Here is a 17,480-nt window from a genome sequence, read left to right as displayed (position 1 = left end):
AATGCCCCTTTTCTAGGACAACATCCTGTGAGCAGTTGATTTTGCTCAGTTTCAACAACTATCATTGGCTTCCAGGAGACTTAAGGGTCATCATCATCTTATAACTCAAGCCTTAAATTAGCTCAAAGGTTATTCAGGAAGACAGATGTGTCTGTGCATATGTCTTCCTGTGCCCCTAAGTCAGGGGTGGACAATTATTTCAGCTGGAGGGCCGCCTAATGAGTTTTGGTGAACTGTCAAGGGCCACAAGGGTAGCCCTGCCCATTGACAAGTGCCCCATCCCCTGGTTGCCATCTTGTGACCGAACGTCCTGCCTCCTAACCCCCTGACTTGCCACCAGAGGTCCCTTCCCTTGCCCCCAGAAGTACTCCTCTTGGGAGGGGATGTTTGCCATCCTGGAACAAGAAAAAAAACAAATCATGTACTAAAAGTTAAACATCTACTATAACATATTTTAATTTTATTACAAAAAATATCTCTGTCATGATTTGTGTTTGTGTTGTGTATATAGAGGTGATTGCATAATAGCTCAAAATAAAATCTTACTCTTGTATATTGTGTGCGGGGCAGTGTGTGTGCATGGTGTGGGTGGAGGGGATTGTGAGGGGGGGTGGCTGTGTAGGGGGTATAAGGTATGTTGCAGGGGAGTGTGTAGTGTGGTGGGGGTGTGGGGTTTGTGGGGTGTGAAGGAGGGTGGGAGCTGTGGAGACTCCCCCTCACACACTCCCCCCACCCCCACCCCATGGCACACAGCCCCTGCCACCAGCAGTACAAGCAGGTAGCAGGCCCTTGCGGTGCTCGTGGCTCTTGCAGGTGCTGTTGTCCAGCAGTGCACAGCTTCAGCCAGAGCTGCACGTGGTGGCAAGGGGCACAGCCAGGCTGGCTTAGCTTTATCATGCAGAGCTCCCATGGCACACGTGCAGCTCCCGGCACTTGCCTGCCCGCTGCCTCCTGGCTTAGTGCAGGGACCTGCATGGGCTCCGTGCTCCTGCCAGCCCCAGCCCATGCTCCCCACGCCTGCCCAGCTTCAGCTCCCCCACTTCCCCCTGCTGCTTCCCTACTTGCTGCCCAGAGCAAGCACTGCAGCAGGGCAATGGGGAAGAGCCCCTGGACACGAGGGAAGCCGAGCAGGCCCTCCAGCGGCTGCGGCAGCGGCAGCAACAGCAGCCCCACCTGAAAGCTGCATGCTGGCTGGGCCGGGCCCTTCTGGGCACAAGGGTGGGAGCAAGGCGTCCGGGCTGGGTGGGGTACAGTTAATGGGTGGGCACCTGCTGGCCAGATGAAATTGCCTGGTGTCTGAATCCAGCCCTTGAGCCGTATTCTGCCTGCCTCTGCCCTAAGTCTTCTAGACCCTCTTGGTTGGCCAAGTGTCACCTAGTAAGTAGATAAGGGACTTGCTGCAAATCTTTAAGGTTGCTTAAAGACATGAAAAATAAACGAAATAGTGCTTTATTTTAAACTTGGCATGCTCCCGTGCTGAGCTCAGCGCATGCCCTGAAGAGGCATCCTATTAGTTTGACCCAGCTCACCCATTGTTTGTATAGATCAGGTACTTCAGTGGGGCTTTTTGGCACTTTTATATTATAGCTGATTGAATCAACTTTAGATAAAAGCACCAAAAAGCTCTGCTGAAGTGCCCAATCTATACAGATGCCAGCGGCCCAGATTGAACTAACACACTTCCTCTTCCAGTAAAGTTAGGAGGTTGGTTGGTTGTTTTTTCCACATCTGTCAGCAGCCTAAGTGACCTGAGAGGATAGGGAATGTATTGTGTTTTAAAGAAAGAAAAGGGACATGAGCTTTGGTTCTGTTTCTTACGGAAATTGTTGGTGAAAAATTTAGAAATGGTACTTTTGAGATTGCCCTTCTTGTGAAAGAAGAATATACATACATTAGGGAGTTCAGTGGAAGGAGGATTAAAACTTGTATGAACATGTTAGAATTAAAAATATCCACATCTACAGTCAGTTATTTTGTCTGTGCTGCTTAACACAAAGGTGCAAAAATCAGCCATGTAATTGCATCTGCTGTTTGACTCAAAGCGGTCTCTGTCCTCAGCGCCGCTTTCTTGCACACCTCACTTGTGCTAAAATCACTTGTATCCCACTTATGGTAACTGTTTTGAATAATTTGCTGTGATCCCTAGACAGAATTCTGCTGGTTTTCATTGTATTAAGTGTTTTTAGTCGTACAGGCATTGTCCAACAAACTACCTCTCTGCTCAGCTAAATCTGTAGTTCTTTTACACTTTCAGTGGTGGGCAGTATGAGGAAAAACCTAACATAGAATACATTCTCTCCTCTTCCAGTCCCAACTTTTGGGGTTCTTAAAATTAATATCTCTGATACACCCACAAGGGTATAAATAACCAGGGTTATATATATATATATATATATAATGAATGGAACATGGTTTAGGACTCACTTGGTCTTTAAAGATTTCCAACTGTGACCTACTACCAGTTACTGCTACGGTTACTGACAATGCAAAGCACTGAATCAAAGTCCTAGTTTTCAGTGGTGGTTGCCTTTGCCACTTTTTCATTATTTTATCCACCTGCCTGTCCTACCTTCTTTTCTTTAGATAACTGATGTACTCACTGCTGTTGCCCTCTACTTGGCCATCCAGGACTTCAACAAAGTTGTGGTAAGCAGATTTTGCCGCTTAGTTTTGCTCAACAATCACCCCATGTATTTTATTACATGAAAATATGTGCAAAAGGGATCAGGTCAAGGTCTGTTCAGACAAAGAACTTTCAATACCTGCTGCTTAGAAAGGGATATGAAGTGTGATAAATAATGAAAATCAGGCAACAGGGACACAGACCATGGGTGAAGCCATGTGGGCCCTGTTATCATCTGAAGGGGTGGATTTTAAGCATACTTGAGGTATTGTGGCATTGCTGAAATTACTGTAATGAATGTGAGCAGTGTAGTTAAATATAGCTGCTTTTGTCTGAAATGACTTTGAAGTGTTTAAGAAGCTAATGCACAAACTGCACTTGGGTCAATTAAACTGTCAGTGAAATGCAACCAACTCTAGGGTGAAATGTTGCAACCACTTTACAGTGCACTGCAGTGGGATGCAGCAATTCAAGACAAGAATTGAGAACTCTTGCTTTCAGCTGCAGTGGGAATTTTAGGTGCACAGAATTTAATTACCAAAGTGTGAATTTGGTTGGGCTTTCGGTCTGAGCCCTTTTCCTATAACAACTAAACCAATTTGTTAACCAGTTACTGGCCTGATTGACTGCAAACAAGGTTTGTGTCCATTCATGGCAAGGTTAATTCACAGACTGAAAAGGACATAATGGTACTTTTTAAGGTTAATAAACCCTGCAAGAATGTTGTGGGTGTAGTTTGATGCCAGATAACCCAGTGATATGCGGGCAAAGAGCAAATATTCTGTTGAGCCCGTTGATAAATCCAACACCAGGGTCACTTAATCCTCACCATGGATCAAGACTAGCAGGTGTTCCCGAAAAAGCCATGGTTCCTTTTGTAAATAATTTTATCAAGATAAGCTCTGCTGTCTGTGACAGTAGCAGTGTGCTTCCCACAGTCATGCAGAGGCATTGATTTAAAGGAAGGATGCTTCCATTTTCTTAAACATCTGTGTCCTTTGGCAGGCTCCCATCCAAGTACGTATTTGGCCTTACCCTCCTTAGATGGTTTTGAAAATAATGTGTTTCTCAGAAGGTACAAGAAAACTGTTTTTAGTAACTTTAATTATTCACACAGATGGAAACTGCCCTAGAAGGGCCTGGTTCTGGGCTCCTGCCCCTGTACCTTTTCTGCATCTTGCATTTAATATTCAGAGAATAAAACAGATAAATAGCAATGGGGCAGGTTCTGCTCTGTTGAAGGCAGAGGGTGGGGTACAGTCCTGGCCCCCCCACCTTTAAGTGCAGGGTCTATCTCATTGAGCCTCATGCTCAGTGTGGTAGACCTCCTGGCCCCTTATGTCTTCTCCATTTGGCTTTCTAGTGGGCCAGCTTCAAGTGGAGGGCTGGAGAGTTCTTTGGCCAGCGCTTAGACTGTAGCGTTGCAGTTAAAGCAAGTTGCTGGCAAGTGGGAAATGCAGGTTCAAATCCCTTCTGGGGCAAGGGGCTCTTGAGCCCATGTCTCCAATTCTCTGAGTAAGTGCCCTAATCACTAGGCTTTGGGCACTTGTATATGTGCACAGGCAGTCCTACCCACCTCCACAGGTGAAAATAGTATGTAAAAGCCATGTAAGTACATTTGTATTTGCATGACTACATGCAGAAATAGCCTAGTCAGGCATTCAACCATGTTCTGTGGCTTCATGTAGAATAGCTTAGGTTGCTGAAAATCAGTAGCAAAGGAGTTAAAATTAGGCTTATTAAATGAGACATTTTTTCATTAAGTGTAAGGGAGAAAGTATTCCTGTATAGACATGGTGGGGTAGACAATGGCCCATGTGGCTACCTACCATTCATTGCTCAATTATTACATCTGAAAGCAAGCACTCTCATGGTTTTCCCCATGCTCCCATCCCACTTCGGAAGAACACCTATAAAAATCTGCAAGATACCTCATTATCCTTCTGCTGACCCATCTTCAGAGCTCTATTTTGTTGTAGAGCCTAAACAAACTTGATAATTAGGCTGGTGATGTGCTCAAGCATTGCTTACCATACTGATTTTCCTATTACCGTGTACTTGCCAATCTCCAGCTCTTTTCTTGTGCTTAGATTGCGAACTCTTTAGGATAAGGACCATCTTTTTTGCTCTGAGTTTATACAGCACCCAGCACAGTGGAGTCCTGGTTTATGACTGGGGCTTCTAGGTGCTATTACAGTTGTGCAAAAAGAGTAAGATACAGTGTATTTCTGTATCTGAGAGGTTTTGATTCTTCTTCTTTTGTTCAGTTTAAAAAGCAGAAACTCCTAATAGAACTTGATAAATATGCACCAGATGTGGCTGAACTCATCCGGACACCCATAGAAATGCACTACATCCCCCTCAAGGTAGCACTGTTGTAAGTATTGCTTCTTTCAAGCAGATGCAAGATGTTTAAGGTTCCCAGTCCTATGTTTTTATTGTGTTTAGCTGTTTCAGCCGCTTCAGTGCTTTCCTTTTTCTAGCTTGGTATTTGCTCTTGGGTACACAAATGTACCAAATGTAGTATGTCCACATTCTGTAATTGAAAGCTAATATTTCTGTTCACTTACATTGCATACAGTACAGAGAATTGGCTTAATCACAATAGAAGTGGATTGATAATATACAATTACTAATATTACAGAGGAAAATATTTTCTCCATGGATGTGATAGCCTTCTTCTTTCATCAGAGTTGAGCCAGTGCATTCAAAATGTCTTAGATGTGTTCCCCTTCCAGAGGAACCTTTTTTGTGAAGTTCAGGAGTAACTGAGCTAGCTATTTTGTGGCCACAACAGTTTGAAAACACTGAGGTCATTCTGATGCATAAAGTTTCTGAGAGCATTTCTAGCTTGTCAACTTTAACGGCATCAAATGCAGTATTTATTCCATATGCTTTACATTCTGAAATAGCAAGGCTTTAATTAAAACAAATGGCAGGTACTTAAATTCGAAAGAAACAGATCTATTCCTGAGCTTTTGGATCTGAATAAATCAGACAAACCCCATGTCTCATATTAAACAACTAAAAGGATTTTGTCTCTTTGATCTCCTATTCCATTAACTGTCCTTTGATCAGAGAAGGCTTTTCATAAAAGAGACATTTTTATTGATTTTTTTTTTTTTTTTTTTTTCTTGTCATACATGATTTATATCAAGTCAGCAAATTGCTCCAGGGCAAGAAAGTAGGGGGGGTTGGGTTGTTGGGGGTTTTTAATTGCAGATTATCAAATATTTTCATTACACACTTGATGCACAATGTCACCAAGGAATATTGGCATTAGATATTTAATATCTTGATGTAGGTATTATCTCTCTAGTATTTGAAGCAACTGTTAATTTTTCAGGCATTGAAAAATCTAGGCTCGGATTGAGAGAGTCTAGGACTAGGATAAATATGATATCCTGAAGGAGATAAGGGCTTTGATTTTTTTTCTAACTGTTCTCATTATAGCAGCTGGTTTTGTTGTAATGGAAGTTGATTGATCCATTGTCCTTCTTATTGAATCAATAATCTGAATGTTCCTTAGTGCTTTGGGATCTAGTTACATTAGGTCATTGCATCATTCATTTCAAATTTTCACAGGAACCGGTGTCTTCAAAGATTTACACTGTGGTTATATTCTAAAAAGTGACTCTGGAAGGTAGTAATATAGGGTTCTGTGTTTGCTCTCTGTGATTCTAGTTCAGATAGGCTTACGTTTTAAGGAGAAAAAAAGGGGTTATGTTTACCATTACACAGTCAGTTTTCAGGATAGAACTGTATTTTAAATGTGCTTTCTCCCTGCTGCCATCTCCTTTTTTTCCATCATGGTCCCCCACAATTGCCCATGTCCTTCAACATGAGGAAGACTTGATTTTTTTGCATCATACGAAGACCCAAGTTCAGTTGAGTTGTTCTGTTGAGAGGAACATGTACATATTTAATGAATTGAAAGGAGATGCCAGATCATTTCCCATTTATTTTAATATATCTCCTTTTGCCTTGGTATTTGCACTTTTTAATAGCATGAATGTAATTGAATTTTATTCTCTTCCAGTTATCTCTTAAATCCATACACAGTGATGTCTTGTGTGGCAAAGTCCACTTGTGCCATCAACAACACCATTATTGCATTCTTCATTTTGGCTACGATGAAAGGTAATACACTAGGAAAACTTGTCCCTTCTTATGCCTTTAATGATTCAAACCTTGAGAGATTGTAAATGCAGTTAGTAGCTGATAAATAGGTTTAGAATAAAGATCTCAGCTAGTCCTACTACAGACTGGGTCAAAGCAATGTCAGAGGTCTTCTTGGAGTCGCAAAAAAAAGGGGACTTCATACTTAAACCAGGTTCTCCCATCCCAGTGTGCCTAGGATGTCTGGCCTGATCACTTCAGTTACTCAAAGGATTAACTGCCTCCTTGGACAGCTTTGAATAGTTTTCTGTTTAGAAACAAATCAGCCTCTACCCTTATATTTTCTATCTTATTTTCAGTGAGATGCAGGACTCTGTTGCTTTCTCTTGTATATATTGTCAAAAGTGTTTGTTTTCAAATAAACAGTCACCTGCTTCTGATAACAGCAAAGGGTGAGATGATAGAACCTTATTTGAAATCAGCCAGTTGTGGATTCATAAGTAGGGGCCTACTCAATTTGTAATTTTATGGAAACTGCGAAAACCAGGTTTGTCCACAAAATTAACTTTAAAAAAACTTAAGAAAAATAAAATGCTGGCTCCCCAGCGGGGCCACATGAAGGGCAGCCATCAGACAAGGTGGTGGCTATCCTCTTCTTCCTATGCCAGGTCCTCTCCAGCAATCAGTGCTGGGGGGTGGGGCTAGCAGAGCACATCCAAGAAATATCTGCAAAATTTGCTCTTCATGCTTTCTTTATGTGCTTGAAGCAGGAGGGTTTATCATTTAAACTACACTTGCAAAAATAGACAGCTAAGGCCTGTTTGGGTGAATTGCTCTTCACTCGTTCATCTATTCAGAGATGCACAAAGCTCAGTTGTAGCATGTCTGTGCCTCTAGCATGGATCAGCTTTTAGTGTCGAACAGCAAACTGGTACAGACACATATTATAGTTTCATGGCTGGTAGGGTCGGAAGGGACCTGAGCAGATCATCTAGTCTGACCCCCTGCCATGGCAGAAAAGAGTACTGGGGTCAAACAACCCCAGCAAGGTGTTCACCTCCTCTTAAAGACCCCCAGGGTAGGAGTCAGCACCACTTCTCTTCTTATGATTGAACTTAGCATCCAGAAATCAGTCATTACCATAAAAATGCCAAGAAATCTTCCAGCTATAGTCCATCTCTCTGTCTCAGCATTTTTGTGGTAATGAGTTACTGATTTCTGGAAACGAACACTTTGCCCACGCACAGCCCCCGCCTACACTAACACTCAATGAAACAGAGGCCATATGGGTTTCTGTCTGAGATTTTAAATGTGTAAGTGAGAAGACTCTTTATTTTAGAGATCCTACAACCTCTTCTTTCTCTTAGAGGCTGGAAGTAGAGCTGAGAAGCTGATCTATTTCAATGAGGGTCATTATGCTAGAATGGGCTGCTGATTGGCACATTGGAGTCAAAACTGCTCTCTAATCTCTTCTCTGTCACTAACCTTGAACAAGTTACATAGACTAAATGTTCAAAAAGGGCACGTGATCTGGTAAGCTTTTCTTTCTCAGTGTCCAACTCGGATCCCTTGAGCTTCATTTCTCTCCCATTTCTATTGGAATTGTGGGTGCTTGGCACTTAGTTCACTCAAATAATTGAGCAGCCAAAAATGGAAGCATTAAAATGAAAGGTCACATTGAAAAGTTTGGCCATTCTCCTTTGTCCATTTAGTTTTTGTACCTGTAAAAAGAACAAGAAAAAGAGGGAGGTCTACTAGTCCTCTGTCTCACCTGAGGACTGAAACTTGAGGCTTCTGTGGTGTTTGCAGAATGGGACATTCCAATGGAAACAGACTCTGTTAGCCACGGTATTAACATAATGGCTACTCGATGCATAAATGACCCAGGTACATGCATTCATCTACATAACTAGCAACTGATATTCTCTCTGTCTCTCTCTCTCTCTCTCTCTAGATTTAGGGTTTATGAATCTTTCTCTAAGTAGATGGAAGGGATTTAAACCAATTACATAAATTGCTTTTTCTTGCAGTTAGGTGTTGTCAGAGCCCTTCTCCTTTGCAAAACATAATGTAGAATGAAATGGACTGAAATAGTTATTTTTACCCTGGTGGTCTGAATACTGTGCATAGGGACTGTGCACAACTTTTGTATTTGACCAATAGCTTTATATCTAAAAGACCGTTCGAATCTGACCTTCCTTCTGAGTTGCAGTCATTAAGTGAAATATGTTTGTTTCCTGCAGGTAGTGCCTTCCTCAGTGCTGTATTTCTGGCCTTAGCAACATACCAGTCACTGTATCCTCTCACCTTGTTTGCACCAGCACTTATATATCTTCTACAGGTAAATACTCTCGAAGAGCAAGTGTCTCTAACCTCTGATATATTGTATGAAAACATTTGCTGCTGCCCAACAGTGAAGAAGAAACATTCAATGGTGGTTTCTCAAGATAAAAGAGCTTTCATCATTTCCCAGGACACTGGGTATTTAATATGTTGCAGGGGCCACGTGGAGGGAGAGCGGAAAACCAAAACACATCTGCAAATTTGGTGTTCTGCCTGCCTAAACACACACATATGTGTGTGATTGGTGACCAGCAGAGGGAGAATTTTGGAGCAGCAGTTTCTTCTGCACTGACCCATCATTGCTGGCATGAATTTTAAATGGTCCTTTTATCTGAGTCATGCCCAGAAATGCTTTGCTATTGGCAAAGATAACATGTGACCTGTCCCCCAGTGCTGGGTGGAGTGTACTTGCGGATCTTGAAAGCATCTGCTTTGCACTTCCACCCTCACTCCACCTCCACTACCAGAGTGTTGACTGGATTCCATAAGGGTTTTAGAAGATGATGATATCCTTAATTATTCATGCAGCTCAAAGGCCCAGGAGACACACTGAGCTGGAAAACAGATAAATCCATCAGAAGACCAAGAGCCTCCTTCCAAAGTGTGGAGGGAGTTTGCGGGGAGTGAACCTGAGGCATCTCTTTGCTGGTGAAGGAAAAGAGATTTATGATTGGTTTCTGGAGAAATCTTACCAGGCTCTTTCTAGGGACTACCCTGTTAAGTCCTTCCCCAGGTCCCAGATAGCTGATGCCATTCTGTACATTTCCACTGACACGCCTCCCCATGTATGACTTCTACAGTGGATCTTGCAGGCATTTTTTTCTGTTTCCTGATGCACATTTCCAATTCAAAAAAAGAAAATGTAGAAGTATCACTTTTATGCTTACCCTTCTTCCCCCAACCATCAAATATAAATGTCTTCCATTTTCCTGCAAAACATCCTAGGAATTTCATTGCTGCTCTAGATCTTTGCAGTAATGGAACATGTAGGTAATCAATGCTACTTGTTAAATCTGAAAGGAGACTCTCCTTCAGCTTGGGGAGCTGTTAACTACACCAGTGTAGTATGAACTCTCTCTCAAGTTGAATAACTTCATGCCAGGAGCAATACATAAGCAAAGTGTTTTGCAGTTGTGGTGACAAGGGATGATATATGAATGCATAATTTGCCTTTGGATTTATAAGGGAACTTTTAAAAGGATTTGGAGCTGCCAAAATACATTCTGCTTATCAGGATTTGTAGATGAACTTCCTTGCTTTCCTTGCATAGGGATTAAAAGGCTACTTTCTTGCATTTTCTAATCTGCTGTGTCCAAGGCTTCTGTGTAAATTGGTGTGAAATGTCCAAAAAGCTCTCTGGTCTTAAACTTGGTGTGGTTCAGAAGGGTGGAGCCTCTCCAAGTTGCAGCTACTTGTCTGTATTGTCTTTTGGAACTATGCAGCAGGATGTACAGAGCAACCCTTGGTGCAAAAAGGAAAGGCAGCATCACAAATTCAGAGGCACTGGGTTTTGTGGAGTTTCTGTAGGAGGCAGCTCATGTTTTCAAGCCTGCTTGCCTAGTAGGATGCATAGCTACTGACACTGCACATGTGATGAGGGCATTTCAGGCACAGACAACTGGTTTTATGGTGGTTGAATGTAAAACTGCCTGGCCTTTGGGCACAGTCCTGAAAATATTGGGCAGTGTCTGTGATGATTTGATTGGTCAGGCATATGAGGACTATGTGTGAAAAAGCTCCTTCCACCATAGTGGTGCCAGTATTTGTCGCTTTCACTTGGCATCATAAAAGGCAGATCTTGACATTCAACCTTTTGTGTGGCTTTCTAATTGACATGCAGTGTCTCCTGATTTTCTTTTACATTTCCAGCGTCAGTTCATACCAGTGAAACTGAAAAGCAAAGGCTTCTGGATCTACACCACGCAATACGCAGCATTGTATCTGTGCAGTCTGGTGGTGATAATCTGCCTCTCATTCTTCCTCCTCAGTTCCTGGGATTTTATTCCATCTGTTTATGGGTTCATGTAAGTATAATTTATTAAGTTTCTTTCTGGCTGTGCTCAACCTGTGCTGTGGGTTATGCATAAACAGAGCTTCATTGCAGTCTCAGAAATGAAACCAAAACAATGCATACACATAACCCAAGTTCCTTGAAATTATTGGGGTAAGAACTAAAGGAAAGAAACTAGGTGTGGTGTAGGTAACGGAAGTGGTTTGCTTCTTTTTAATTAGCAAGGTGCAGACATGTTTTTCTAACCCAGCTGCAGATATTGTATGCCTTGGTGTAGCTATATTGACTGCTAGGTGTCACTCATACTACACAGGAATAAAACTGTAAGTAATCCCGTCTGGCTTTATAAAAATAAATCCTCAAGAGTTTTTTATGAAGAGCCACTTGAGAAAATATGGACAATAATGGCCTATAAATATCTTGTGTAACACTGGGGTTCAGTGAATGACTTGTAGCCTGTTGGATATTTTGGACCAATTACTGGTATGGTCTAGAGTTGTATACTGCTGTAGTGAGCTATCTTGGCTTCCCCAAAAGGTTAAAGTATGGCTGGAAGTACTTCTACACAAAAGCAGATGCCAATCTAATTGTTTTCCTCTCTGGTTATGGTTTTTATTTTGGGCAAAGCAGATATTTAGAAGAGTGATTCCCTTTCCTTTTTTTCCCTCTTTATGGTTTCTTCCTTCACATCTAAGACATACCTCCTTCATCTGATAGCACACAGGGCACCTATATACATGGGGAGCATGGGGCAGATATTTTAATTAGAGCAGCTCTCGGGAGTGCATGTCATCTCACGTATTCAGCATCCCACGTTTCAAAATGGCAGCAGGGTCGTTTTAATTAAAGCTTGTTGAACGAGCTTTAGTTAAAGCACCCCACCAGCATTTTGAAACATGGGGATACCGAATACATGAAATGCTGGAGCATTCTGATTAGAACACTCCAGCAGACTCAATTTAATTTGAGAAGGAAAACAAAGAGTTCCTCATTTAATCGAGTCTGCTCTGACATGTTCTGATTAGAACATGTTAGAGCATGTGTAGAAGTCCCCACAATTACTAAATAATGAAAGGAGCAAGTAAGTAAAAAACCAACCACTTTAAAAAGTTACCTTGATTTTTCTTTTTAATTTTCAGCCTTTCCGTTCCAGATCTGACTCCCAATATTGGACTTTTCTGGTACTTCTTTGCGGAGATGTTTGAGCATTTCAGTCTATTCTTCATGTGCGTATTTCAGATCAATGTCTTCTTCTACACCATTCCCTTGGCAGTGAAGCTAAAGTAAGCGAGCTCATTTTCTATCCCTTTGTCTCTGAACTGTCAGCCTGTATGCTTGCTGACATTCTGTCTCTGGTGGTGGGAGTGAGAATGATAGAGGATTTGGGGGACTGGATTTTCTTTTCCTGACATATTTGCTGCACCAAAAGGCTTCAAGATTTAAAACCTAACCAGCCATTATCTGTTCAAGGGAGACCCTTGTGAGTCAGAGTGAGACATCCAGGTCTGAGAGGGTGAAGAAGAACAAAATTAGATAGGTGTGTCCTTCCATCTCATTTCCCAGAGCTGCTTTACTCTCCTTGCAGGGAGCGGGGGTGTATTACACTTCTGGTGTGTTGGAAGAGTACCTCATAATGTTTAAAAGCTCTGTATGGTCAGTATGTGTTTGTTTACTTGTTCCTACTTTTTGCAATGAAATAGCTTTTATAGTGGAGCATATCCCTTCATGTAATACTCTCATGCACAAGATTATTGGAGTACCTATAATATTGCAGGGGGCAGTGATCAGAGCAAGCGACTGGGTGCCATGACCTTGGATTATTCCTGATTCTGCTATATGATCGGGGGCAATCTGTTTTCCTTCCCAGTGCCTACATTTCCCCTTATATAAACAAGAATAAGGACATTGCCTTGAAGAGAATGGTACTCAATTGTGAGATTTAGACCTATGTAGGCTTGAGAGCTCTTTCTCTTACTTCCCACCATTCTCCTCCTCTCCCAAGAGTGCATCATCCTTGTCTCTTCCATTTGAGCTTTACAGACTGTTTCAATGCCTTATGGGCAGTTTTCTGAGGAGGTAGCAGGTGAGTGTTCCCTTCCTCCTCTGGAGGAACTTTGCTGTGCTCTCCCTGTCCATGTGTCTGAAAGGCTATAAATAGCGTGTAGTGACAGGCACTCATGTGGATTCAATATAAGGAAACACCTTTGTATCTCCTGGCTCTAAGATGTCAGCATCACTGCCGGGCCTGAGGACTAGCTTTCCCAACAGACTCCCATAGCAAACATGACTTCTCCAGGTTATTTTACAGCAGCTTGGTTCCTTCCTTATCATTGTCCAAAATAGCTGCAGTAGAATTTTTATTCACAGCTGCCTGGGAATGAAACAGCTGCTGTTTGGATATTGGGGTCCTTCTCATAAAAGGAAGTTGGTCTGGTTAAATAGTTGTTATTTGAGGTGAATCCTAATGTGAGTTTGACAGTAAGACACCAAGAGCTTTGAAGTCCTGTGCAAAAGTAAAGTAAAGATTCAAGGAACTCTGCCATTCTCTGTGAACACAGTCCAGTGTCTGTCTGGACTTGAGGGGACTCTTGTGCCTGGGGTTTGGGGCGCGCAAACAAGGTACCATGGGATAAATGGGGGGCAGGGATCTACATTACATCACTAGCTCTGTGGTAACTGCTGGCATCCATTAAGGATAAGTTACTGTGGGTTAGCTTTTATTTACAGTGGGGTAAGAGTAAATTCCCTGTTCATGTTTCCCTTCCTGTAAGGTGTGTGTTGTATAGAACAGGGTAAATGCATGAAGCAGTGGACTTTGAGGCAAAAGTCTTTCAAAAGCAAAGCAGAACTGATTGATCTTCTCATCAGTACAACATAGAACAGCTCCAGAAGGAAATGGACACACAGTGAGCTGCCTGTGGAAATGTATACAGCATGTATGTGTTAGGCCCGTGTGAACAGGGAAGTATTTGATTCAGATTTTGCTGATTCAGAGGACAGCAATTCGATTTGGAGTTTCGGATCGCTGTCCTGAATCAGTTTGGCCGAATCGGCTTCGGAAGATTTGGCAGTGATTCAGATTGGCCAGGCAGAGGCAGGCACAGCTGGGCACCTGCAGGTTCTCCCACAGCTCCTCTGGCTGTGCCTGCCTCTCCCCGGGTGGGGGGAGCAGCAAGAGAAGCACCCATGGCTGCCCTGCCCAGCCCCAGCCCCTGCCCGACCTCAGCCTCATCCCAGCACTTAAAAAAATTTTTTTTTTAAAAAAGCCCCACATTCAATGGCTGCTGGGGCCTCTGAGGCCTTGTGGTGCGGGGCAACAGGGATTGCCCCACCCCACTTGGCTGAGCGGTCCTGGGCTCTGGCTGACAGGTGAAGCTGTCCCAGCTCCTTGACAGCGCGCAACGTCCTGCCAAGTCATGCTGCACCATGGGGCAGCTGCTGTGTGGGTGCCAGGCGGGGCGGAAGGGTGATCCCTGCTGCCCCCCACTTCCTTGTGCTTCACAGGGGGGCTCTGCCATAAGCACCCAGAGGCCCAGTTGCCACTCCTGCAGCCAGTGAGTGTGGAGCTTTAAAATACATTTTAAAAAAGCCCTGTACTCACTGGCTGCAGAAGTGATGATTGGGGCCTCTGGGTGCTTGTGGCAGAACCTGCCTGCACAGTGTGGGGAAGTGGGGATCACCCCTTGCCTGGCACCCGCATGGCAGCTGCCCCATGGCGCGGGTGCAGCATGGCTTCATAGAATCATAGAGGTAGGGTCAGAAGAGACCTTGTAGATCTTCAAGTCCGACCCCCTGCCTGGGCAGGAGGAAAACTGGGCTCAGTTGACCCCAGTCAGGTAGGCATCAAGCTGCTTCTTAAAGACCCCCAGGGTAGGAGCCAGCACCACTTCCCTTGGAAGTTGGTTCCAGATCCTAGCCTCCCTTACTGTGAAGTAGTTCTTACGGATGTTTAATCTAAACCTACTCTCCAACAACTTGTGGCCGTTATTCCTTGTTATCCCTGGGGGCGCTAGGGGAAACAAGGTCTCCCCCAACCCCTTCTGGTCCCCCCCTAGTGAGTTTATAGACGGTCACCAGGTCCCCCCTCAGCCCTCTCTTGGCTGAACAGGTTCAGGTCCCGTAGCCTCTCATTGTAGGGTCTGCCCTGCTGTCCCCGGATCATGCGGGTGGCCCTCCTCTGGACCCTCTCAATGTTGTCCACATCCCTCTTGAAGGGGGGTGCCCAGAACTGGACAACAGTACTCCAGCTGTGGCCTGACCAGTGTCTCATAGAGGTGGGGCTTGGCAGGGCGCTGCACGCTGTCTGGGAGCTGGGGCCACTGGGGCTGAGTGGTGCCGGGCTCTGGCTGACACGTGGAGCTGCCCCAGCTCCTAGACAGTGCATGGCGCCCTGCTGAGCCACACTATACCCATGCCATGGGGCAGCTGCCATGTGGGTGCCAAGCGGGTGGGAGGGAGATCTTTGCTGCCCCATGCCGCATGGGGGGGCTCTGCCACGAGCCCTCAGAGAACCTGATCCCCACTGCCAGAGCTGGTGAGTGCAGGGCTTTTTTAAATGCTGGGAGACTGGGCAGGGCAGGGCAGCCATGGGGGCTTCTCCCACAGCTCCTCTGGCTGTGCCTGCCTCTGACCTGGCGGGGGAGCCGTGGGGGCTCTGCCCTACTGCCGCTTGCCCAGCCGGCGTGGGGGAACGCAGTGCAGGCACGGCTTGCTCTGGGCGGCAGCAGGGCATAGCCCTCACTTCCAGCACTGGGAGCGGGGGCTCTGCCCTGCCACCGCTTGTTAGCCAGCACAGAAGGTACAGGATGTGGGCATGGCAGTGCTGGGAGCAGGGGCTATGCCCTGCTGCTGCTTGCTCCCTTTTGCCCAGAGCAAGCCACACCCACATCCTGCCTGCCCACCCCAGCTGGGCAAGCAGCAGAATGGCAGAGCCCCTGCTTCCAGCACTGCTGCACCCGCATCCCCCGCCCAGCTTCCTGAGTAGCATGACCCCCGCCCTGGCTGGGCAGCTTGTCCCAGCCCCAATCCCTCCCTCCCTCCCTCACACTGCTCCCCTCCCCCCTCCCCCAACCCCAACAGACTTACCAGTTGGAGACAGCTGTGTCAGCTGCCTGTTTAGTCTATGGCCAGATCTCTGAAGCAGCCGAAACTTTTCCAAAGCTTTTCCGAATCGATTCAGATGCTTTGAATCGATTCAGAGCTTTTAACTGGTCTCCCGATTTGATTTGAAGATTTGGTCCTCGAATCAGGCTGAATCTCCTCCTAATCGAATCAGCTACTAAAGCATCACACAGCCCTGGTATGTATCCACATGGTGGTGCATATAGCATGCAAATACATTTTGGTACATGCAGCTGAGCACTTTGAGAGATTTGCTAGGGACACCAGAACAATAAAGCGAAAACTTCTAGGAGTTTTTCTTGGATAATGTCAGCATGTCCCTGCAACTTGTTTACATCAGGTTTCAGACACAAATGTGACAGCAGCTCCCTGTGGTGCTCTTTTAGTGCCTCTATCATCCAGTGACTGTCTGTTTCTTTCCCCTCTAGGGAACACCCCATCTTCTTCATGTTTGTTCAGATCGCCATCATTTCTATCTTCAAATCCTACCCCACTGTGGGAGACATAGCACTGTACATGGCTTTCCTTCCAGTCTGGGGCCACCTCTACAGATGTAAGTTCTGTGTGTTTGGTTCTGCCCCATGGGCAATCTTGCTCCACTTGGTGGTTGTTGGCATGTCCAAGGTGGGGCATTTAAGCGTTAACTTGCATCATCAAATGAAACTCTGTGACTTTCCCTTCTAAATACAACTATATGCTTCAAGAAGCACTGTCTTTTTGGGTTGGTCAGCTGGACGGAAAGGAAGTCGAATTGCAAGTTGCATCATGATGTGTCTTTGAGGGCAAGGGGAATATATGAGTTGTAACTTACTCTCCCTCACTTCTCTCCACAGGGTGATATGAGGATTAGTTGCTTGTTTGTTAAAATCCCCTGAGATCCTTGCACAGAGGGTGACTGAGAACAAAGTAGTTTTGTTTTATGGACATACAGTTCAACCACCTTTTGAATGAGGCTCAGGTGCATCTAATTCCAGTTTAAGGCTCTGGTAATTTAAGCACAATTCCTAAAACAGTCAGGTCACCTGGGCCTCCACTGGCATTCTAACCCCATAATTCACATCTGCCTCTTGCTGTGTGTACAGTAACTTGGTAAGAATGTATACCAACTGGATTGAGCCTTTGTTCTTGCTTCTAGCTGGACCAGACCAAAAGAAGCCTTCCTCGCCCTTGTGCAGCAGACTTAGTTTAATTGCCAGGGTAGCTTGTTGCTGTTCTTCCTGGACTCGAATTGCAGGGCATACCACACCAGAATGACTGTAGCTG

The 17,480-nt window shown here is 44.7% G+C and overlaps 1 protein-coding gene across 3 annotated transcripts in view; it reads left to right on the top strand.

Moving 5' to 3' along the window:
• Positions 1–17,480, top strand: part of PIGU (phosphatidylinositol glycan anchor biosynthesis class U) — a 48,080-nt gene that overhangs the window by 8,554 nt on the left and 22,046 nt on the right. For 2 of the 3 annotated variants that reach the window (XM_025194623.1, XM_025194624.1), the window contains 6 exons: positions 2,584–2,646; positions 4,891–5,000; positions 6,663–6,763; positions 8,986–9,083; positions 10,955–11,109; positions 12,236–12,379. In XM_025194623.1, the coding sequence (XP_025050408.1) occupies positions 2,584–2,646; positions 4,891–5,000; positions 6,663–6,763; positions 8,986–9,083; positions 10,955–11,109; positions 12,236–12,379 (671 nt within the window). Of the gene's footprint in view, positions 1–2,583; positions 2,647–4,890; positions 5,001–6,662; positions 6,764–8,985; positions 9,084–10,954; positions 11,110–12,235; positions 12,380–16,645; positions 16,771–17,480 lie in introns of all 3 variants that reach the window. The other variant, XM_006038149.3, reaches the window with a different exon arrangement.

Source organism: Alligator sinensis, unplaced genomic scaffold, assembly GCF_000455745.1.
Source record: "Alligator sinensis unplaced genomic scaffold, ASM45574v1 scaffold690_2, whole genome shotgun sequence".
Taxonomy (NCBI): Eukaryota; Metazoa; Chordata; order Crocodylia; family Alligatoridae; genus Alligator; species Alligator sinensis.
This window is presented reverse-complemented; position numbering and strand designations above follow the sequence as displayed.